We start from the raw sequence: 25624 nt of genomic DNA on the forward strand, positions 1-25624 counted from the left end.
ATGTTGTCTGGAATCAACTTACTGAACACTTCTTTCCACTCATTTGTCTGCTTCTCTTGGGTTGTGAGTTCCATCATCTTCCAGATTTGGCAGACCTGTTGGTGCTGAGCGCATGTGGTCTTGCATATCTGATTGTTGTTGCATTTTAGTAAAACCAACCCAGCATGGATGAAGCAGATATCCACTGGCAGTCTTGACATCAACAGGCGCTTCAGTCATTGTTTGCCATTTTTTGACCATAGAACACATTTTGTCATGGGTAAGATCCATGCTGTGGAAGTTAGGCAGATTTTGCCCTGAACAGTAATTAAGTTGAGTTTTCTACATGCAGTTTCATCGTTCTGTAGGTCAGCAAGGCTCACTTTAAAACACACAACCCTTGAGGTTATCAGATGAAATTTTGGTTCCTTGAGTCCTTGTGAGGAGCGGTTTTTTCCCCCAATTTATTTACATTTACAAATAATATAAATTCAAAAATATATAAATGTAAAAAATAGAAAAATTATTTTTTGCAGTATTGGGGATTGAACTCAGGGTCTGTGCCTGCTAGGCACTTGAGTCACACCTCCAGCTCTCAATATTTCTTACATTGAGCATTGCTGATGCTTTCACATCATACCACTCTCTCTTAGTAGATGGATCCACTTTCTTCTTAGCTCTCTTCTTCCTGCCTTTTGTAAGGCACTTGTTCTTAACCAGGGTGCTCCTCAGAGAGCGAAGGCATCCTGACTTCTCAGTTAAGGTCCCAACCAACTCCTTAACTTGTATTCATTGCCCTTGGAAGGCCTGGTTGCTTTTTTCTTTCCAGCCTGGCCTCCAGCCCTGCCTTTCACACACCTTAATCTCTGAGCCTCACCAGAATCAGTGCTGTCTAGCAGAGGCCTAACAGAGGTTAGGTTCTTGTAAGCCCACAGTAGATGAGTTTATGATTGATCAACCAAGATCTATTGGAAAAATATGGCAAGGTGATAGAGGTTGACCCATAAGCCTTTGAAGTTTTCTAGGGGGAACAGTGTTTGCATACACTAAAATAGAACAAAAAAGCAGCACAGACAGTAATACTGATAACTGTTGCATGGGCAGAGTCATCTTAGCCCATCCAGCCAGTCAAGTTGTCAGATAACTGTTGCTATGTAAGTAAGCCAGGAAAGACCAGGAGAAAAGTTAACCCTGTCTGACCCATCAAACCAGGAGAAACTGAAATGTTTAAGACAAAGAATAAATAAGAAAAGGCTGTGCAGTAAAACCCACTGCACTTATTTTAGTAATGATAGGCATTGTTTTGTTACTCAGTTACTCCTTACTTGCTGTAGATACTTTTCAGATTCTTTGTGTTTTCAATGAAATTCTTAACTTTGTTTTTTTTACAGGTAATGCCCATATTATGACCCCCCCCCCCCACCATCTGGGGCTCCGTCTTTTTTTTTTTTTTTTTTAACTGTGAGTTAAGTGTGTATTTTTTTGTTGTTGTGCTGGTGCTGGGTGGGGATACATTGGAATATTTAAAATGTTCTTACAATGTATCAAATGTATCATACTTGTTGAATCCCCCCCTTTCATCCCTCCCCCATTCCTGGAACCACTTTAACAGGCACCATTTTTGCATTTACATACATGTGTATACATTGTTTGCACCGTATTCATCCTGCTACCCTTTCCCTGCCACCTTCCCCACCCCCAGCAATCCCTCCCCTCCCCACCTCCAGATAGAACCTGTTCCACCCTCCTGTTCTCTGATTTTGTAGAAGAAAAAACATAAAAGATAAGAAAAACATGGTGTTTTTGCTAGTTTGAGAGAAAAATAGCTGTACAGGGAGATTCTTTTTGTTGTTTCCATGCATATGTGTATTACAAACCAAATTGGTTCATCTCTACCAGTCCTCTTCACTACTCCGTACTCTCCTTCTCATAGTGGCCTATGCCAGTTTAAGATTACTATATTCATTCCTGTACAGTGAGCATATCGGCCACATTCAAGTTTTTGGTTTCCTTCCCTTGCCCTATCCCTTCCCTTAGTGTGACTTGTGCTTAATAATATTGGTGCATTTGTTTTAGGTCTATAATCTGCATATGAGGGAGAACGTGATTTTTGGCCTTCTGATCCTGACTAACTTCACTTAAAATGATGTTCTCCAGTTCCATCCATTTACCTGCAAATGACAAAATTTCATTCTTTGTGGCTGAGTAAAATTCCATTGTATATAAATACCACATTTCTTAATCCTTTCATTTGTAGTGGGGCATCTTGACTGTTTCCCTAGCTTGGCTATTGTGAATAGTGCTGCAATAAACATGGGTGTGCAGGTGCCTCTGGAGTAACCTGAGTCACATTCCTTCAGGTATATTCCTAGGAGTGGTATTGCAGGATTATGTGGCAGATCTGGTTTTACTTTTCTAAGGAGCCTCCATACTGTTTTCCACAGAGGTTGCACTAGCTTACATTCCTACCCAGCAGTGTATGAGGGTTCCTTTTCCCCCGCATCTTTGCCAACATTTGTTGTTTGTGTTCTTGATGATAGCTATTCTAACAGAAATAAGGTGGAATCTTAGTGTGGTTTTGATTTGCATTTCTTTTATGTGGGCCTCCGTCTTAATATTTAATGCCACTGAGATTTTATAAAGAGGTCACAGACCTCTTTCCTTTTTTCTCAGACTTTATGGAACAATAGTTCACAGGCCCTTAGCACTTTCTCTTATATTTTATTTGTCCCAAGGGTTTGTTTCAGAAGGCTCTGTTCTTTCACCCTCTACTTTCTTTTTTTAGACCCAACCCTGGATCTCATTTGTAAATCAGTGATATTTGGTTGCAGGAATCAGAAATGCTCTCATTTAAGCATTTGTTCACTGACTAAAGTAGTCTAGTGAACAGTTTAAGTTAGCAGAAGGTTGCTGTAGAATCTCAGGAATGCAGGGAGTGATGCTTGACCAGCCTGTGGGGAACTGGAATGGGAGGGACCCTCTAACTCAGGGCTATGCTGTACTCATCATGGTGGTGATGGGTGTTTATTCCCCCAGTCAGCAGTCAGTTGGGAGAAGGGAGCCATGTGACTGCTGTCTCAGCATGGGTAGGGTCCCCAGAAAAGGAAAGGGCTCTGTGGAGTGGTAGTCTGCCAATACCAAGCATCTATTATACCTTTTCTTCTAATTTCTCAACAGGAGTTACTCAAGTCACCTTTACTGGAAATCAGTTTGCTGAAATTATTGAAACAGCGGTTCTTGAGTTTGAGAAAAAGGTAAAAATTCTCTCTTAAGAGTGACTAATCTCTCAGGCGAGATTTGTCCCTGTCGTTCCTCAAACAGTATGTAATATTTTACCCCTCCTCTGTGCCTGGCCAAGTTCCTGTTCATCCTCTAAGACCTTTATCAAATGCCTCCCCAGCCTGCGTCTGCCTCCCCAGGGCTAGTGTTGAATGGGGGCTGCATGAGGAGGTTTTAGGGTGCGGTTTGGTCTCACTGTGGTTGTGTCCTCTCCTGGTTGCAGTATGTCAGACCTCTCCATCCATACCACGCTACTTTAGTCAGTGAACAATTGCATCTTAGCCCATCTCCCTATCCTAGAACTTCTTGCTTTAAATGAACTAGTAATAAGTTCCTTTTCTCAAACCGTTGGTGCACCTGCTAAATATCCCAAGGAAGTTCTTTACTCCTTTTATCAGCTTTCTTGGTCACCATCCTTTTAGAAGACTTATCCTGTCCCTTTCTAGACAGCAGTAATCCCAGTGCCTCATGTGTCTGTAGAGTGCTTTCCATTTTGCAGGGTGCTTCTACACACATCCCACAAGTCCTGGGAACCAGGCCAAAGCAAATGATAATTTCTCCCTCTCATACTCAAGAAACAAGCTCAGAAGTTTAAAGGTTTGCTTAAGGTCATGGGCCAATGTGAATGGAGTTTAGTTTTTCCCTCCTCTATACCATCTTGGTCCTTCCCTTTGGAAAGCTGCTTGTGCCACAAAACCTGGGCATTCTGTCCCTTACTCACCTCAGCGTTCCTTTCAGGGGGAGAGTCTTGATCTTCTGTTGAGAAATGCAGTCTGACCCCATTGCTTTCCCCACCTCCAGCCAGGCAGCTTCCTTGCAAATTGTCTTCCCCCTGAGATCTTCTGGTCACTTTTAAAAGTGGCTTTCGTTGTTTGTTTGTTTCCTGGCAGGGTTTACCTTAATGCAGGAAATTTAATTATTTTATGTAGCTGCTGTACTGTCTTACTCTGAGTAAACTGGAAGACATTAAATGAGTTTGATCAGCTTAATCTAGCTGTGTGTAATGTTCTTTCTTCCCTTCCTTAAATAGTTGCAAATGGCTCTGTCAGTCAAGGTAGCAGAGCACAATGGGATTGCCATGTGGAATTATTTAGTTAAGTATGATTTTTAAAAAATGGCTCAACTTTTAATTAGAAAGCAGATTGTCAACTGGCATTTTGATTTGTCCCTTGATGGGGAAATTGGAATAGACTCATCATAGTAAGAAACAAGGTTCTAGCCCAGAAGGACAAAGATTAGCTTTAGAGCAGGATGTGATTTCAATGCATCCTCTCTGCATTTTTTTTGTTGAGAGAATTTCCTCTGCACCTGATACTGCCTTGGATTAACAGTTTTAATGGGAGACTCTAATCTGGACTGTCCCAAACAGAATGGGATTCTCAAGGGGTATCTCAGGCCCAAGATCAAATACCACCACTTTTTTTTTTTTTTTTAAACCGGGAATCCTTGAAACATCAGTATGAAGAAATCGGCAAACCTCTTATGATACCTGTAATTGAAGAAGGCGTCAGACTACATGCTTCAGCTGTGGCATGATGCAAAAAGCATTTTACTGTGAAAAGTTGCTGTATTCTCAACCCCAAATCCGGATCTGTGTTACTGAGGATCATAATAGAAGCAGCCTGTGTATCTCCTGGTTGCATTTGGTCTCATAAACATCTCATATGGTTGTACTTCATCTTAAACTGGCACAATGCTGGCCATTCAGTCAGTATGAAAAGCTGCCGGGAAAGGGCCACCTCTCAGGTTGGCTCCAGGTGCTTTTTGTAGCAGTTAGCAAACTTGAGTCTCATGTGGGTATCTCAAGCTTAATATGTCCATGTTTTAACTCTTCGTTTCCTTCTACTGTAATCTCTTTCCAGACCTCCCTCCCCTCTATCTCATTAAGGCATGTAGTTAGTTGTTTACTCACTTTTAAAGCCAGGACCTGAGGAGTCATCTGTTAATATTCACCTTTCTCTTCCTCCAAATGATGCTTCTCCCAGCATAGCTCTTGAATCCATCCACTGTCCTTGAATATACAAGCCAGTCTTGTCATTTACTCAGGTCACTGCACAGCCTTTTAATTAGTGCCGTATGGCCATGCTCATCACTTTGAACCCAGAGTTTTCTTTCTTTTTTTTTTTTTGGCGGTTCTGGGTTTGAACTCAGGGCTTTATGCTTGCTAAGCAGATGCTCTGTCACTTGATCCACTCCACCAGGGCCCTCCCTTTTGCTCCCATTTTGTGTGTGGTGTGTGTGTGTATTTTCAAGATAGGATCTCAGACTGTTTGTCTGGGCTGGCTTCGAACTGTGATCCTCCTGATCTCTGTGTACCGAGTAGCTAGGATTACAGGTGTGAGCCATGGTTGCTTGACTCCCAGAGTTATCTTTAAAAGTAAGTATGGCCATATGGTTTCACTCCCTCACTCAGAGCCCATCAGAGACTTCCTCCTGTACTCGGATGCAGCCCATAAGCCCTGCACGGTCTGTGGAGAGGCCTGTGTGGTCTGGGACTCAGACTTGGCTAGGGATTCCACAGTTTTGTTAGTAGTCCTTTATTGTAGTGTGTGAGGTGCTTTCTCCCCTTGCACTTGATTTCCTTGAAAGATCAGAATGACTTTCTTTGATTTTTCCAATGCAATAAATAATTTTTTTTTAAAAACCTGCCAGGCTCTCAAAAGTATATTTAGAATGCATATTGTCTTCTGGGAAATGGAACAGGAAGTGATTTGTTCCCCCAAATTCCAGAATATCAACTCCTAGAGCTCAAAGGTGAACCACTATTTCATTTGGTTCTTAAATAAGTTAACAAAATATGTAACCAAATAAAATTATAATATTCCCTGCTACTCTCCAAGTAGCCTTTCTCCCAAATATTTTGATATAAAAATGTTCAACATTTTAGCTCAGGAAATTATGGATGAAACTTGGTTCTAGATTGGTAGTAGAAAAGAATGATATCCTAAAGAGGAAAAGGAAGAAGAAACAAAGCTAAACATTAGTGTACAGCTTTCCTTTTAAACACATTTCGCCTATTCTGAAGCCTGTTTGCGTTCTTATCGTAGCCTTGAGCTTTCCTCTTGTGTATGTTTGTGGAGATGTGCACATACCTGAAAAGCAAACTGTGTCTTGGTCAGTGATACTCCCCATCCTGCCCAGGTCTTCTGTTCAAGGTAATTAATGGGAACACTGAAATTCTAGTTAGATATTTGATGCACTGTGGCCTGAAATTAAGACAACTTTTCTATGACCTTGAATTTTAAAATGTATCAGTTTGGTGGATCCCTTTGATGAGCTGTTAGCAAAGATGATAATGAGAATACCAGACAGGGGGATCTCCTATGTGTGATGAGCAGTGTGGTTGAGTTTATGACCAGGTGCTATGGGAGTACAGAGATGGGCCCCTCACTCACCTTGGGGAGTGCACAGTCATGTGACCCTTGAGATGAGTCTTAAAGAGCAGTTTGCCAACCACAAGTTGAAGTTGGGAGGGAAGGGCCTTTCAGGCAGCTGTGTGGGTGGAGCTCAAGGAGGTCACGGGAACATGACACGGCCAGAGAACTGCAAGGAGCGTGGATTTGGGCACAGTGGGAGGCATGCTGGAGTAGGTTTGGCTGGAACAGGTGCCTGATATTGTAGGACCTTCCTTGGGGACCAGATTAAGCAAGGGGCTTGGACTTTTATTCTACAGGCAGTGGAATACCACTGTAGACATTTTTGCTTGGGAGTTAGTGGGTCAGATTGTTTCTAGAGTACGGATTCCGTAGGCATGGACTGAACTTCTAAGACCTCCTGAAAGGAGGTCCTGTCCTTTCATCTGTTCTTGTGGGTGTGAGACTTGCAAAATGTAATTGGTGGGTGTTAAGTTAGTCCCTTGCTGGGGTTTCTGGATGGCTCCATTTTGTATTCCACTGGAAGGCCAAGGTCTCGCTATGCTCAGCAGTCCTCTGAGCCAGGACACTAAACTTTTGAGTTCCTGCAGGTTGGAAACAATGTACCAACAGTGCAGTGTTAGCAAGTTCTTGAGTCTGTGACACTTGCTGAGAATCTAGATGTTTAATTATCAATTACTGTTGGCTTGGCTTTCTCATTACTAGTTGAACATGATTTGATTGGTTGTTAACTCTGCAGTATAGAATAATGGATATTTGTGTCAGCAATATTTTTTTGCTAAAAAGTTTCTGATAACTAGACTTTTAAATAGCTCTGAGATTTAGATGAATCATCTGTAGCCCTTTGCAGAAGAACTTGTTCACATTCCCATGTATGAATTTCTATGGTGATTTTCAGGTTTTCCCTTGTTTTTGCTGGTAAGGAGAACACGATGTGGTGTTCTCCACCACGATGTGAGACAAAGAAGTGTGGCAACTTGAGCCTGCCTGCACATGCAGTGGTTTAGAAGTATTACTTAGGGCTTGAGAAAGTGGTAAGTTTAGGAGAGAAACATGGGTTAGGAGCTGTTGCAGAAATCCTCATGATCAAAGATGAGGCCTGGGAGGCGGGGGAGGGGGATGTGTTTGAGAGATGTTTAGGATGAGGGAGTGGTGTGAGGAAAACAGTCTGAACTAGGGAGCGAGAAAAGGGGAAGGTGCAAGTAATCCGAGATTTCTGACCTGGGCATTAGTGAGAGGAACAAGTTAACAGTCAGCAAGTACATCAAACAGGCCACGCTGAGAAGACTTAGAAGTAGGCAGATGTGTGGCATGTTCTTCTACAGGCAGACAGAAGTGTGACTGTGGTTGAGGTGTGGTCGGGGCTGGGGCTGGGACTGGGCTCAGCACATTGTAGGCAGGGGCTTGAAGGCCAGGCCATGTCAGTGCTCTGTTGCATTGGCAGTGGGGAGCCAGGAAGGCTTTTCCATTTAGAGCACTAAGATCAGCCCTTGGTTTAAATGAAATCCTTCTGGCTGGAAACTGAAGGAGCTAGAGGCAGGTAGGCATTGGATGAGAATCAGTGAGGACTGTCACTGTAGTGGCAAGGAGAATGGACAGGTGTGGTGTCTACAGCCTTCATCATTTGGGGGGATGTGGCAGTGTACAGATTTTAGCCTCAGTGCAGAAGGGCATGGTCATCCCCTATTCAGCAGGAGTGGGTAAGGGCAGCAGAGAGGAAGGTAGGTGAAGGATAACTTGGAGACCTCTCTCTTACTAGTGTGACTGGGTTTGCCTTCGGAGTGGTTCCATAGAGGTCTGAGTGGACCGCTGCCGCGGCTGACCTGGAAGGCTGTGGAGTCTGGAGGTGAGCAACCAGCATGTTGCTCAGTGAACCTTACCTTCGCACTAGAAAGCCGTCTTTTGCCATGCCCTTTGCCCAAACCATCCTCACTGACTAGTCAGCTTGAAGTTCAACCAAAATGAGGGCATTTAATTTAAAGATCAAATATCTATCATTTTGTTAGTGACAAACCAACTTCAGCACTTGAGTTCATTGTCTGATGGGGTCATTCTCTCTCTTCCCCAAAAGTCACCCTTAGGAGACTGCAGCCAGAACACTGTAAATATTCTAAATATTCTATAGTAGCTTAGTTTGCTGTCTGTTTCTTTCAGAATATTTGAATTTTGTCAGGAATCAAAGGCCTGCAGTGAAGCACAAATGATAGGCTTTGAGATAATCACCAGTGAATTTGCAGAGGCCCTTTGGATTGGACATTGTTCCTCTGCTCTCCCTCTTGCTTACTACACATCAGCCCTGTTCCAGCTGCTTGGGGCCTCCTGGCTGTTCTAGAAACCTTTGAGGCGCTCCAGCCTCAAGGCCATTTACCCTCTCTCCATTCCCTCCTGGACACATTCTTCCCCTCTCCTCTCCTGGCTCGTTTCCTGCTTTCTTTCAGGCCTCTTCTATCCTGGCAAGGAGACTGTGTGTCCTACAGCACTGTCTGTAACAGCATGTGCCCTACTCTCCCACCTTGCACTGCAGTATCTTTGTTTGACAAAGTATACAAACCTTCAGTTAGTATGTGAATTTCATGAGAGTTGGAACTTTGTCCATTCTTCTGTCCTTGCTGCCAGCACAGTATCTAGCACATCAGGGTTGCCTTGAATTTAGTGAGTAGTGAATGATCTGATGGGCCAGTCATTTAATTAATCTGTATATTTACAGCAGTTAATCAGTGTGTGGCATGTAGCAGGTGTTTGGGATGTATAAGTCCATGATGAGACTCCAGCACTTTGGAGTGCTGCGAGAGTTGTTGAATAAGTGAATGGATGTGCGTGCTTCCCTTGTCTGTCTTCAGGACCCCTGCCAGAGAGGTGGTAAGCCTCATTTCTTTATTGGAGAAGGCCCAGATGTGCAGTCTGTGGTCTGTAGTTGCTCTTCCTTTGATAAATTCAGTCAGCCCCTCCCTCTTTCTCTCTTGGTATGCCTACCTACCATCAGCCAGGCTCTGTAATTAACATACTGCAATTTAGCTTAGAGATGAATTTTTCATTTTAAAGATGTCATAAACAACTGGCACTTATGATACCTTGGTGGTTAATGAAGTTTGTGTCTAAAAAGAACGTAAGGGCTGTGTTCATGTCTAGAAAGGAAGGAGCTACTGGCCCACTCCTGGCCACAGAAATGCAGGGACAGGCTGACCAATTCTGGTGAAGTTTTGTTTTCCTAGTTCCAGGGGTACCGTAGTATACCAGCCAGGGTTAGGGCAGAGCCAAGGGATGAGTGGTGCCTCTTCTTCAAGACTTACGTTTTACCCAAAGATTTGTGGGAAATGACATTTAAAGACTGTTAAAGCAAATTATGGGTATTTGTTGGAAGAGAATTTAACACAGCTTAGGAGTTAAGAGCAGGCCATGACTGCCTGGGTTTGACTCTGACCTACCACCTTCTTGCTTTGTGGTCCCAGGCCAGTCACATAACCTCAAATTTCCTTCTCACCTCTGGGATGGGGGCCTGTTGACATGGAAGAGCCGGTGGCATGAGGATATTGTTAGGGATCACTGAGAGCCACGGAAGGCTTCATCACAGTGTGTGTACACTAAGTAAATAAGGGTGCTGTTATGTATAATTCCTTGACATTTTAAGATTCAAAGGAGAGTTTTTCTTTTCTTTTCTTTTCTTTATTATTATTTATTTTTTTTGTGGTGCACTGGAGCGCTCACCTTACCAGGCAGGCGCTCTTATCACTTGAGCCACTCCACCGGCCCTTGTGAGAGTTTTTACTTAATTACTGGATCTTGTTGAATGTGTTTCTGCCTCCATTGAGCTGATCATGAATTTATGCACAAATCTATTTATATGTTATATTAAATTAATTGGTTTGCAACATTGAAATAATGGGATCAATCTCACTTGGTCATGGTGTATGATACTTTTTTAATGTTTCTGGATTTGATTTGCTAACATTTTGCTAAGAATTTTTATGTCTACATTCATATGGAATATTTGTCTGTAGTTTTTTTGTGATGTCTTGATCTAAAGTTGTTACTCTTCCCTCATAGAATGAACTAGAAAGTTTTCCTTTTTGAGTCAGTTTTTTAAGAAAACGCACCTAGCAATTTGTCAGTTTCATCTCTATTGTCTAACATTTTGACACTAATTTGTTTCTAATACTCCCTTAGGCACTGTTTGATTTTTATATTGTTAATTATATCCCCTCTTTTGTCCCTGACTTTGGTGATTTGTGCACCTTCTCTTTCTTGCTTGCTTAGTCTAGACAAAGGTTTTTCAATTTTGTTGATCTTTACAAAGAACAAACTATGTTTCCATCTATTTTATATATCTTAATATTTTCTTTCATTGATTTATGCTCCAATCACTATCATTTTTTTCTTTATTCTGTTTGATTTGTAGTTGTTTCCTCCTCTTTTTCTAGTTTCTTAAAGTAGACACTTTTCTAGTTTCTTAAAGCTTATTGCTGGATACCAGTGGCCCACACCAGTAATCCTAGCTACTCAGAAGGCAGAGATCAGGAGGATCAGAGTTCCAAGCCAACTTGGGCCAATAGTTCATGAGACCCTATCTAGAGGGCTGGGGGAGTGAGTTGGGTTGTAGAGTGCCTGCCTAGCAAGTGTGAGGCCCCAATTTCAAACCCCAGTACCACCAAGTGAAAGCTTATTGATCTGAGACTCTTCTTACTTCTATTGTAGGTGCTGGAAGATGTGACTTCATTGTTTTACTTGCATCTCATAGGTTTTGACATGTTTTATCTTCATTTTAATGCATGCCAACTATTTTACAATTGCCCTTGTGGTTTCTTCTTTGACTCATGGGTTATTAGACATGTGTTGTTTTACTTGCAAATATTTGGATGATTTCCAAGATTTCTTTCTGTAGATGATATCTAATTTAATTCTATTGTAATTAGAGAACATGTTTGTATAATATCAATCCTGTTAAATTTGTTGAGGCTGATTTTATGTCTATCCTGGAGAATGGCCTATGTGCTCTTGTAAAGAAGGTTTATTCTGAAGTTCTGAAGTGATTGGGTGAAATGTTCTGATGTCAGTTTGGTAGACTAGGTTCACAGTGTTGTTCAAGTCCTCTGGATCCTTCCTGGTTTTCTGTCTAGCTTTTATCAACAATTGAAAATGGGGAATGGAAATCTGTAATTATTGTAGTTGGTTGTTGCTTTTTTTTTTATGGTGGTACTGGAGTTTGAACTCAGGGCTACGTGCTTGAAGAACAGGTGTGCTACTGCTTGAGCCATGCCTCCATTCCATTTTGTTCTGATTATTTTAGAGAGGGTGTCTCTAGAATTATTTGTCTGGGCTGGGCTCAAACAGCCATCCTCCTGATCTCAGCCTCCCATGAGCCTAGGATTATAGACATGAGTCACTGGACCCAGCTTGATTGAGTCTTTAGACTGTTCAATTTAACATACTTCTATTTGGATTTACATTTGTCATTTGACTAATTATCGTCCTTTATGCTTCTGTCTTTTTTGTTCCTCTGGTCCTTCTTACTGCCTTCTTACATTTTTAGTATGCTATTTTAATTGTTCTGCTGATTTTTTTTGAAACTTACATATTCTTTCCTTATTTGGTCTAGGAATTGTAATGGGCATCTTCACTTACCATAATATAGTTCATATTTTTACCAATTAAATTCTGGTAAAATATATAAGCTTTGCTCCAATAAAGCGCTTTTTAAAATTTTTATTGTTTTATCATTCATATGTGCATACAATGCTTGGGTCATTTCTCCCCCCTGCCCCCACCCCCTCCCTTACCACCCACTCTGCCCCCTCCTCTCCCCCCCACCCCCTTGACACCCGGCAGAAACTATTTTGCCCTTATCTCTAAGCAATAATAGGAAGCAATAATAGGAAGGACCAAGCAATAATAGGCAATAATAGGAAGGACCAAGGGTTTTTGCTAGTTGAGATAAGGATAGCTATACAGGGAGTTGACTTGCATTGATTTCCTGTGCATGTGTGTTACCTTCTAGGTTAATTCTTCTTGATCTAACCTTTTCTCTAGTTCCTGGTCCTCTTCTCCTATTAGCCTCAATTGCTTTTAAGGTACTCCTTTGTGAGATAGACAATGGTATACTTAGTGCTTTATACTTTCTTATGACTTTTAAAGAAGTTAAGAGAAGTAAGGAAAAATGTGTTTATAGAACATTTTATATTAACTCTTGTATTTACCATTTCTAGTACTTTTCATTTCTTCCTGTGGATCCAGCTTACTTTCTGGTATCATTTCCTTTTATTCTGGAGGAGTTTAATATTCTTTGGAAGGAAAGGTGGCCAGCAAAACACTTGCTAATTTTATTTACTTAGAATGTCTTTATCTTGCTTTTATTTTTGAAGGATAATTTTCTGGATATAGTGTTCATGGCTGACATTTCTCCTCCAACACGCTGAGTATATCATCCCATTGTCTTTGGGTCTCCAATGTTCCAATGGCACGTCAACCATTAATCATGTTGATGGTTTCTTGTATGTGATGAATTTTTTGTTTGTTTGTTTTTCTGTTTCAGGTTTCAATATTATCTCTTCTTCTTTTCAAAGTTTGCCAAAGCTAAATCTATTTGTGGATATCTTTGTATTTATTAAATTGTAGTTCCCTAAGCTTCCTTGATGTGTACATTAATGTTGTCCATCAAATTTTGGCCATTATTTCCTCACATATTTTTTCATTCCCTTTTTGCTCTCCTCTCTTCCTGTGGACAGTTGTTACACATGTTTTAGGACATATGTTGTCCCACAGTTCCTTCAAGTTTTTCTGTCTATTTAGGTAGGATAATTTCTATCAATCTATATTCTAGTTCACTGATTATTTTGCCATTTGACTCTGTTGTAAAGCTCCTTAGTATTTTATTTCATTTATTGTACTTTTAAATGTCATAACTCCAAATTTTATTTTATTTATGTATTTTTAATTTTTATTGTTTTATTACTCATGTGTATACAATGCTTGGGTCATTTCACCCCCTGCCCCACCCCCTCCCTTACCACCCACTCCACCCCCTCCATCTCCCCCCCACCCCCTCAATACCCAGCAGAAACTATTTTGCCCTTATTTCTAATTTTGTTGTAGAGAGAGTATAAGCAATAACAGGAAGGAACAAGGATTTTCGCTAGTTGAGATAAGGATAGCTATACAGGGAGTTGACTCACATTAATTTCCTGTGCATGTGTGTTACCTTCTAGGTTAATTCTTTTTGAGCTAACCTTTTCTCTAGTTCCTGGTGCAATTAAGTATTTTCTGACTTGTAATAATAGCACTAGTGATATTTAGAATGGAAGGGTGAGAGGGGATGGAAAGCAAAGAAGTTAAGGGAAAGGGAGAAACAAATAATCAAGTAGAAAAAAAACAAAACGAAGAAACCAACAAAAAGTTTCAAAGATACAAACAGGGAGAGACAGTGTACTAATCAACCATAAGCTGAAAAGGCATTAGAGAGACAGAGAGAGGATTGAAAATAAAAAATAAAAAGAGTAAAGATAAGAATAAAATTAAAAAATAAGTAAATGAAAGAAAAAAATATAAAATAAAACAAAATAAAAAATAAAAAATCTCCAAGTTCAAATGCAGTGAAGTTTCAGTCTTAATAATTTTGGTGTTCGTCCCTCAGCCTTCAATCCTGGAGATGGTGCTTCAGATGTATAGAGGGTATTGAGGGGATGGGAGGGGGGGGAGGGGTAGAGTGGGTGGTAAGGGAGGGGGTGGGGAAGGGGGTGAAATGACCCAAGCATTGTATACACATATGAATAATAAAATAAACAAATAAAAATATAAATAAAAACTAAAAACTGAAAAAAAAACCAATCTTTTTTTTTTTTGCAAGGTGCGTGGGATGGGAGCAGCACTGCACCCTTCTTTTGAAATGCACCTTTGAAAGGCATCAGTGGGAACACCTTTGGGACATAAAAATGTATTAAGTTCAAGTACCTTTTCACCCCAAAATAGAAAACCAGAACACTTTTGGTTGCAGTATTATTTGTTTACAATAGAATTTAACACATAAATACAAATAAACGAGATACAAATTTGTTGCATTGTAACACTGAAAATATGGTTATGTCCTCCTATAACCTAATGAAACATACACTGTCAGAAACACTCACTAGGTCTAAATTTTAGATCTCATTCATTAGATACTTTCTGAGCACCTTCTATGTGCAAAGCACTGCACGGTTGTAAGTGCTGGGGGTTCAGTGCTGAATAAGACTCCCTGCTCACAGAACTGCTCCAGTGGTGGAAGAGACAACAACATAAGGAAGTCAGTCACAGAAATAGAAATCTCGAGGCTGTTTCAAACATCACAGTCTCTTTTGGGGAAAGATACATATATATACATGCATACACACATACAATTTTTTGTTTTTGAGATGGGTTCTTGCTACATTGCTCAGGCTGGTCCCAAACTCCTGGGCTCAAGTGAGCCTCTCGCCTCAGCCTCAGAAGTAGCTGGGACCACAGATGCACACCACGTGGACAGTATCTCTAAACTGACTTTTTTACAGGTTGCGAATTTTTAGTGAGACACTTAAAGTTTGTAGTTCTGAACTGCATCTCTAATTTTAAAATCCATATTAAGCTCCTTATAGCCATTCTAATGGAATAAGGCTCACATGACATGTATGAGAATGTGTGGGTACACACACACATATATGCATGTTTACTGGCCACGTCACTATTTAGGTACACATACACACGTATTATGTAGAATGCTGTTCACATAACTTCTCAGGTCGCATTTGTCCTCTATGAGAACTATTAATGCTATAATTTCTAGGCCGTCTGTTGGTGCCCCAAATGCATGGCATTAAAAAAAACCAATCTTTAATTCAATCATAAAAGTCCAGTACAAGCCATTTGTAGGGCTTGGGATTTGTTCTTTTAAAAACAACAGGGGAAATGCAACAAACTGATATTTCCACTTTTCAAAATCCTTCAAGGAAAGAGTGGATCATAGAGTCATAGAAGATTAACCTAATGAAACCCACTTTCTCCCCACCAATAGTTTATATACCTTCCATAATCTTAATACATATCCCTGAATGAAGATTTACAGTTCAGCTTTGCTTACATTAACCATTTTAAAAATGCCAATAAAAAGCAAGCTAGTGCTTGCTTCCTACATTGCCAAACAACTGTTCCTAGATGCATTTCTTCTTAAAACAAGGGGGTCATCATTTGTACAAAGCAACAGTTAGCTTCCATATACATTTTCCAGAAATGGCATGTGACATTCAAAACCTAGACACTCTCACACTTGCAAAGTGGAATCTTGAGTGGAATATAGAAGCATGAATGGCAAAATTGAAGATCAGTAGCAGAATTATTTTTCTATTTATTTAAAGCATAGTAAAAAATGGTACACTTTGGAAATTCAGTGGCATTAATTTGCCGTAAATTGCCATTAATTTGAGGAACATCATACAGTTAAAAAAAGAGAGAAAAGGAATTTTTTTATTAACAGTGCTCCTGTTTTGAGAACTGCATTACATAATTTTACCTTCCCAAACAGACCATTCACAAATATCAGGTCAACAAACTGCTAACATCCATAAAAATGGTAGTTTCTGACCAAAATGCAAGAATTTAAAAGTGGTATCACACAAATTCTTAAGAGTAACATTTCTGGTTATTTCATATACCTTTTTTGAATAGGAATTGACAAGTTGTCCTTAAAAATTTTGCATATCTTACTCTTCTGTCATTTGTTTGTGAGTCAGCTTATTTCTTCCCAAACCATTAAATGCTCAAAATTCTCAAATCTGATGGGTAGAAATTTTTACTTACTATTTGTGTGTGTGTGTGTGTGTGTGTGTGTGTGTGTGTGTGTGTGTGTGTGTGTGGTGCTGGGGATCAAATTCAGGGCCTGGGTGTACTAGGCAAGCACATTACCATTGACGACATCCACAGCCTTGTATATTACAATTCTTAAAAGCTCACATATCCTGGAACATATACAACCACTGAATAGTGCCTTATCGTCTTAGATTTCTAAAGTTACTATTGTTTAGCACCTTCATTAAACTTCTTTCTTGGAATAGCTTTCATAACTTAATAAGCTATCTACCCCAAATCACTTTTTCTTAATATTCTCAAATGATATTCTTCATCTTGAAAAACAGTACCAAGAATTTGTATGGGGCTCATTTCAACAATAACTATCAATGATTTCCAAAGCCAAGTCAGTAAAAAATCTCCAGAACAACTGCTATTTGTATTGATTTCTATTATATAATGAAAGTAGTAAAATGAGTTCTATCAGTTGAAGCTTCAAGTCAAGTCCCCTAATTCCCAGTCCTCAGCCTCTATCTCTATCTATCTATCTATCTATCAATCATCTATCATTCTTTCTATCTATCTATCTATCTATCTATCTATCTATTCAGAAGCTTCCAAGTCATACATTTATTCACTGGGCTATGAATAAGGATAGTACAAGATAATGACTCATTTATTATTTTATTCAACAGATGTATATTGAGTACCCCTGTACCAGGCACCAAGGTAGATTCTATGGGTACAATTATGAGCATGAGGACACTTGGTACTTGCTTTCATGGAACTTGACCAACACAGGAGATGTAAATTGATCAAGTAATTACATACACGATATATAGGTGTGTGCCTATATATATGTGTGTGTATGTAGTTAAAAATTTCATATATAATTAAATACTTAAGGCAATGCTATCAGTAAATAATAGGCAATGTTTATTGAATTGTTACTATATTCCAGGCACTGTGACAGTGCTTTATAGATACTATATCATATAAGTCTTCACAAATCTATGAGGTAGATATTGTAATTATCATAATCTTATACATAAGAAGCTAAGACTCGTAGAAAAGAAGGAAATTGTCAGGTAACCTTGCCAATAAGCAATGAGATAGGATTTGATTCTAGGCAGTCTAATTTCAGTGGTTGTGAGTGTGACTATTGACCGATGCCCTTCTCTCTGTGGGAATGAAATTTAGAAAACTGATCTAGTCCAGGGAGTTCAAGATTGCTTGAGTCAGCTGCTGTTGCATGTTGAAATCCACATTAAATACTTTTGACTTTCATCTCTACACTGATGAGAAGCCATGGAATGATTTTAATAGGGAAAAATAAAATTGGATTTGAGATTTGAAAGGATAACTTTTGGTGGAAAATGGATCAGAGAGGCAAGAGAAGCAGGGAAGCTAGCTGGGAGGTTACTGAGAAAGCTCATGTGAGAGATGATTGCGGTTTGGATGAGGGCTAAGATGGTGGTAATGGACAGAAATGGAAGAATTTGAGAAGAAGCAAGACGTGGTCTATGTGGTGATGGACAGAAATGGATGAATTTGAGGAAAAGCAAGAACAGGGCTTTTGGTGGTGTGGAAATTGGGAAGGAAGAAGAGGAGGAAGATAAGAATTTTGTCTTTATTGCTGACTGTGGCATTGCATACTGGTGGTGCCTTTTAGCTAGAGAGGAGACAGTGGTTGAGGACCAGGCTTGGTAGAGGAGAGATAGGTAATGCTCCTGGAAAAGGTGGCATTTCAAATCATTTGGTATTTCCAAGTGTAAATGCAAAAAGACAGGTATCAGCAAAGCTCAGAGAGGAGGGTGAAGATAAAAGTGGGAGCCATGGGTGTGAGACTGATTGGTGACACTGTCGTGACTGTGCCGTCAAGCAGGAAGGAGGCACTGGGCATGGAAGGAAGGAGTCAACATTGTTACCTTGAGGATTTCTTATAATGGACAGCAGATGGCGGAGAAAGAACTAGAAAACCAAACTGCAGAAGAGTGGCCCAGAGGACAGGGAGATGTCACAGGAATTATTTAGGGACAGAGGGAATTTAAAATATTAAATGCTGCTAGAGTTCAGATAGCATAAGGATTTTTTTAAAAAATGTTGTTTGAATTTAACAGATAGAAGGTAGCCTTCTGGATTTCTCCTTTGTTTTCCTCTATCAAGTAACATCATTTATCAAGTTAGAAAGCAGCAAAACCAGTATTAGTTTAATTTTGAGTAAAAATATTCTCACCTTGTATTCAGAGACAATGTCAAAATATTTTTAGAAGAATGCTTTTGCATTTTTAGAAATTCTCAAAAGCATTGAATACATAAATCATAGTATTAAATAACGTGTATATAATAATATTCTTGAAAATACTCTTAGAACTTAGCATTAGCAAAAAGTTCCTCTCAAGGAATTGGTAAGTTTATTTTTATGGTCTAAGAAACTATTAACCCAATTATATTAACTTAGTAAATATTAACCTTATATCTAACAATATAACCTAAATATTACCAGAAATTCAGAGCTACAGTTAATATAGAAGGGATTTAATCATTGAAATGATTCCTGTCTCTTATATTTATGTTTTCTCTGACTTTATACTGGTATTTCTTACTTGAGGTATTATGTAGCATGTGAGCTTAATGTGGGAAATTATTTATATTCTTTTTTGAATAAAAGTTATTAAAAGTTAATATCTAAAAGAAGTAAGTTAGGTCAACGAGTATACAAATGGTCCATACACTCTATTCTCAATAATTTTGAAGATAAGTCAGGCATAAATAGATTCTAATCTGGCTCAGCCACATGCTAGCCTGTTATTCTGTGAATTGAATATTAATACCTACCATATTGAGTTGCTTTAAAGAGTAAATGTGGTAATCTATACAAAATGACCACTATACTTGGCAGATGGTAGTAACTTAACTATTGTTTTCTTCTGAAATCCTTCTCCAATCATCAAATTATGTTTTCAGAGTAGAATTTGTTAAAAAGGTGATTTTAGATTTTTGGTCATATCTTCTCTTAGGCTTACCTCAGCTACCCTGACACTTACTGTCTTGTTTGATTTTGTATTCCTAATGCCTACCTCATTCATTAGCATGGGTCCTATATTCAATTCATGCTGTCGAATGAATGAATGAGTGGCAAATGTGAGAGAGAATGAATGGTGAATGGACCTGGAGTGCATCCATGATCACCTCCCTCTAGTCCCTTTTGCCTTCTTTTTATTAAGTGTAACTCTTCCCCAGTCTTTGAGAACCCTCAAATCCTACTTCCATTTTGAAGCTTCTTATAATTATAATGTGCACAGATTGGTCACCTGCCTTCTATTTAGGTGTTTTTCACGCTATTTCTAGCAGTAATTTTTCTTAATTGAAAAACCTTGCATAAGACTCTTAGGTTATGAAAGAGACTGTGGGAGTGCTCTGCCCACTTTCCCTACCCACTCTGTGGTAGACTTTCCACCTTGCACAGTACACGTCTCCTCTTGGATATCCCTTATATCTTGACCCAAAATTACATTCCACAAACCACTATGCTTTATTCTTCTGTCCTCCCATGTATTCATAATGCATACCATGGTCCGCCTCCACAGAACTTTAAAATCCCCTGGAAGCAGGAAGAATGCCTTAACTTTCCTGTCTATCTCTGATGAGATCCACATAGGTGCTGAAAGTTTAATGAGTCCCCAAGAAGTGCTTATTATTCTTCTGCAGTTTCTTTCTCCCTTCTTGAGATAATGTCAAGTAAGGTGAATTGAAAGTCTCTTGATTTGTGTAGTCAGCTCATCAGAAAGAGCCTTTATTATGAGAACTTCAGAACCTGATTCTGTCACTGAATGGGGAAAAAAGACCTTGTTTCTGTGTGAATCACTCTATATACATTGCCTCATTCAGTTCTCATGTCCCTGTGGGGTAGATATCAACATTCCAGTTTTAATTATGGGAAACAGGACATTTCAAGTAACTTTGCCGTGAGTCCCACAGCAAAGTACACTTACATTCATTAATGTTTGACTCTGAAACTTTTGATTTCTCCACTGTAGCATGAGATCTCAGTGTTTTAATTATATTTTATTTTTTCTTAGAAGGAGCCTTATACCCAGATGGAACATCTGGCAGGAACAAGGATGATGACATGGTTCCTCCTGGCAAAAACTATACCTACGTCTGGCCAGTGAGAGAGGAATATGCACCTGCTCCTGCAGATGCCAACTGCCTGACCTGGGTATACCATTCACACATCGATGCCCCTGGGCTAATTGGACCCTTGCTGGTGTGTAAGGAAGGTAAGGCAACTCCCAGTCCTCAAGAGTCTATTCTCAGGTAACTAGTGTGTAGTGTGTTTCCTTCCTTCGTTCCATACTCCATACAGAATATGTGTCCTCTAAACTTTCTTTAGGATTAGGAAAGTTAGGGGAGAGGGAGGGGGCAGAGTGAGGGGTAAGGGAGGGGGTAGGGGCAGGGGGGAGAAATGACCCAAGCCTTGTATGCACATATGAATAATAAAACAATAAAAAAAAGGAAAGTTCTTGTAATGTGGTATCAATCTGACACCATATTGGGGGGTTAATAATTCACATTTTGTTTAAGAATCATACCAGCATTCTGAAACATACATGATTTATGTTTTATAACATAGCATTCCTTAACACTATATGTAGGAAAGTGAAAATTTTAGTAAAATTATTAGGGATTGCTTTTGCTTCATTATTTTACCTAATTAGTTTCTTTTTACTCGCTTTTAACTGATTTAGTGTGTCTGTGCTGTCAATAAAATCTACTCCCTTGAGGAATGGCCAGGTTTTCCAGGTCTGCACTTGTGAAAATTTCTGTTTTATGACTTTGCTTTTCGATAGTTCTGTCATTTCCATCAAAGCTCTTTGCTGTTTTATATTGTGAGTTACGGGTTGTCTATATATGTGTTCTTGACAAATTTCAGGCCTACCCAACATCATTGGCAGAAAGGAAAGATCACTTTGATTTAGTTCACCTTGAACTTTTTAATCTAGTCTCTTGAATGTGCCCAATAGATAAGCTGAACAGATATTCAGGGACAAGGACTGATGTGGATAGAGAATTCATTATAATGTTTACTCTCGTGGATGAGAATCAAAGCTGGTACCTTGATGAAAATATCAGACATTTCTGCACTGACCCAGATTCAGTAGGCAAAGATGATGCTGTATTCCAGAGAAGCAACAAAATGCATGGTGAGTATCTCTCATGCTCTCAAATACGTGCCATGTTTTTATGCCATGGCATAAGGTACTATGAGGGAGGCATGTTGAACCTGGTTTTGCAAGATGTGTAACTTAGTGACAACAGTGGTTTGAAAATGGTATAAATAAAGCATAACACATGCTGGAACCTAAACAAATCTGAGAGAGGACAAGCCAAACTGAGTACGATGTGCAAGGTTGTAATACCAAACTATACGAGTAGGGTTTCAGTACATACTTGTGAGTTTGTTATGTTGTGTTCCCAGACATTCTTTAAACCGACAACACTTATTGAACATCCGTTGTACACTAGACCTTGCGTCTGTACAAAATAGTGAAATCTCTACAGTTACACTGACAATTGAAACAGAAAACAGCGTGCCAGTTTTGCAGAGTGGGGTTTAATGTAGCATTTTAGGATGTGGGGATTAAGCGGTCTCTTTCCACTTTTTTCCTAGATAGTTCTAGTGGACATAAAGGAAGTCTTTAATGTAAACCTCCCAGTTCATTCGTTTTTTGCTTGCCTATCTCAGAATCATCTTTACTGAGTCAGCCTGAATATTGTCAGGAAATCATAAGAAAGGGAAGGAGTCCTGGCAACATCTAGTAAAAACTGCTTTATCTTTATCTTTTTACTTTTTAAATTAACAAAATATAAACATCTGTCATAGTGCCCTCAAATTAGACCCTTTCTTTTACCATTCTGCTGCATGCTTTTGTCATTAAATTAAGTGGATACTATATTCCAGCTTTTCTGCTAGATCCTGATAGCCATTAGATGAGCAAGACAGTTTCCAGTTCTGAGGAACACAGATTCTGGTGTGGATGGTAGATATACAAATAAAGGAATAGGATGGGAGCTGACTGAGATATCCTGAAGTGTGAGCAGCACTCGATCTTCTTCTGACCTTAAAATTATGCTCACATGCAGTTCTCAGTGTGTGCCAATCTCCTCTTTTTCCTCCTCCTCCCTCTTCTCTTCCCCTTTGTCCTCCTCTTTCCCCTTTCCCTCCCCATCCTTCTCCCTCTCCTTCTTTTAGTTTAGTTTGTTTGCTTTTTTGAGATGGGATTCTCACTATGTAGTATAGCCAAGGCTCGTCTGGAACTTGTGGTCCTCCTGCCTCAACCACCTGAGTGCTGGGATTACAGGTGTGTAGCAACATGTCTGGCTTGACCTTTACTTCTACTGAGTGTTTTTGTCTCAAAAAAAACAAGTCAAAGTCTTTATTTCCTTTCTTTCCATACTACTTTTTAAGAGCTAGAATGTCTCCAAAAAACATTATAACCAATGATCTGTTTTGGTTTTCCAGTATTACCAATGTTTTGGTCCTGTTCACCTCTGTAGGAGAGTCATCGCCCACTAGTGTGTTTCTGTTTTTAGCCCTCAGTGGATTCCTTTTTGGAAACTTTCCCGAGCCTGAAATGTGTGTTGGTGAATCTGTGTCCTGGCATCTGTTTGGAATGGGGAATGAGATTGACATCCATTCCATCTGTTTTTATGGTAACACCTTCATCAGCAGAGGGCATCGGGCTGATGTTGTCAACCTGTTCCCAGCTACCTTCCTCACGGCAGAAATGATAGTTGAGAATTCTGGGAAATGGATGATAACCTGCCAAGTCAGTGACCATCTACAAGGTATAAAGAACAAAGACCAGTGTGGAGCTCCTTAGAATGGCACAATTAAACCAGTCACTGGTGCTTGTCCAGTGCTTGCTGTTTGGTATATATATGATGCATAATTAAATATATAGGAAAATAGAACATTCTTTTAGTTGGCATTTTGCCCACAGGTATTTGTTAATCATGTCCCTATGAACAAAATGGGAAGATTAAAAAATGATGACACCTTCAAAGAGCCAACAATCTAGTAGACACAAAATGAGTAAAATGCAGACATGAGATCAATTTTCTGTGGACATTATACTCACTACTATAGAGGATCTGGGGCTTCCTGAGGAGTTGAATCCTAAGCTGAACCTTAAAATGTGAGTGGGATTTGAATAGATGAAGAAAAGAAGGAAGAAAGGTTTCCAGGCAGAGGAAGAAATGTAAATTGAGAAAAGCACATGTTCTCTTTGAGTAACTGTATATAGGATAAATTTTTAGCACTGGAAAAGTCTTTAGATAATCAGCATCAATTCTCCATCCAGTTTTTGAATTTCATGTGAGTAATTGTATCAGCTTAGCTCTTCTCTAGACTTCTCTATTAGAATGTTCTTCCTTATTTTAAGAAAAAATTCATTGATATATAGCATTCTTCATGCCCATGAAAGGTGGGTGAGATATATGTGTTGACTTAAATGCCTATTGAATAACTCAGTCCTGGTTCTTTAAGACTGCACAGAATAGGTCCTTACTTAGCTGGACCATAAGGTTCATCCCAGAGGAGTGATGAGGGAGAAGCCTAAGGAGGCAGACTGGGCCCTCATGTTTTCAGCCCTCAGTGGATTATTCCTCTTTGAAAACATACTGAAGTCTGAAATGTGTGTTGGTGGAAAAGACTGGTTAAGCTAAGGAGGCGTGGCTGTGTCTAAAAGGCATTTGTGAGTCTTAGATCCTTTGGCACACTAGTGGCATACCATGATCAGTATAGTGGTTTGGAAAGATTATTAAGACATATGTGTGCAGAAAGGATTCTGTGGGGAAAATGCTAGCTAAGAAGCATCGGCAGCATTATATGACATATAAAGTGTCAGATCTAAGATGGGAGAAAAGCAGGGAGAGAAAAAAATGTACCAGTGAGATTGACACAGGACAAATAATGTCTGATTAAATTGGATACCTCTAACTATACACAGTCACTCACATACAGAGATCCAACTGTTCAGGGATCTTCAATAACACATTCTTATTCCTATCAACCTTATGCAACCAATCTTAGCATTAGTCAGCTGGGTTATTCCAGTTAAACTAAATTCAGCTCAGAAGTTGGTCAGTTATGTCCCAGATAAGAGTCTGAGATGACAAGGATAAACAAAACAAGGCTCCTGTTCTTAAGGGGCCTCATGCTAATAAATCTAGGAAGAAATTTTTTGACTAGGAATTCCATATCTAGATTTAAAAACAAGACAATAGCAACCATTTGAGACTATTAAGTTGCTGAGTTTGGTCAGTGGTTTGTGAACATAAGTTAATGTACTTCCTGAACTGTCCATATCCTCAGAAAAATGTCCTAAAAGTTAGAAAATGTCTAATTTGATTTTAAAAATCAATAATCACATTTAGAGATGTTGGCATCATATTTTCATGAGTATGCTCCTTCACTATTTCCCACACCTTTATATATAAGTATGTCAGTTATAAAACCAGTCTGTTAATACTGCTCTGTAGCTTACTTTTCCCACTTATTAATATATCAGAACAATATTTCATGACAGTGATATCAAAGTACTGTTAATGATTCCAGTGTCCACATTATTTAACCAACATCTGTTGCTTAACAATTTTCTCCATTTTTTGCTATTCTAAACAGTTTATGTATATGCTTGCACTTCCATCTGAACATTTCCTTAGGAAAAGTAGATTTGGAATTCCTGGATCAGAGTCCAATTGTTTTACAGCTGTGGACACACTGCTCAGATTTTTTAAAGAACTTATTACTGTTCCACCCACATGTGTAAGCATACCCCTCCCTCCACTTATCTGCCAACACTGAGAATTGTTAATCCTTTGTAGTTTTTATCAATCATCTGATCAATGAATAGCCGTTCTGTTTGGCTGCAATTAAGGTATTAAGGTTGAAATACTTTTCATTTGTTTATTGGCTAATAATATTTCTTTTGTGAATAATCCATTTTTGTTCCTTGTTAATTTTCTATTAGAGATGTACCTTTTTTTCTTCTTGTTATTGATTTTTAATTAGTATGTATTGATTGCACAAAGGTTTCATTGTGATATTTCCATACATGCATGCAATGTACTTTGATCAGGTTTGCCCCATTATTACTTATTCTTAGTCCCACCTTTTTACAATTTTAATAGATTTCATT

General features: G+C 39.2%; 1 protein-coding gene across 1 annotated transcript in view; it reads left to right on the forward strand.

The window, feature by feature from the left end:
• The window catches only part of LOC141410479 (ferroxidase HEPHL1-like), an 80994-nt gene that overhangs the window by 35091 nt on the left and 20279 nt on the right, over nt 1-25624 (forward strand). Inside the window, exons 3-5 of the mRNA XM_074070544.1 lie at nt 20501-20701; nt 21446-21625; nt 23016-23270. Coding sequence (XP_073926645.1) covers nt 20501-20701; nt 21446-21625; nt 23016-23270 — 636 coding nt within the window. The remainder of the gene's footprint in view (nt 1-20500; nt 20702-21445; nt 21626-23015; nt 23271-25624) is intronic.

The sequence above is a fragment of the Castor canadensis genome, chromosome 1 (assembly GCF_047511655.1).
Source record: "Castor canadensis chromosome 1, mCasCan1.hap1v2, whole genome shotgun sequence".
Lineage (NCBI taxonomy): Eukaryota > Metazoa > Chordata > Mammalia > Rodentia > Castoridae > Castor > Castor canadensis.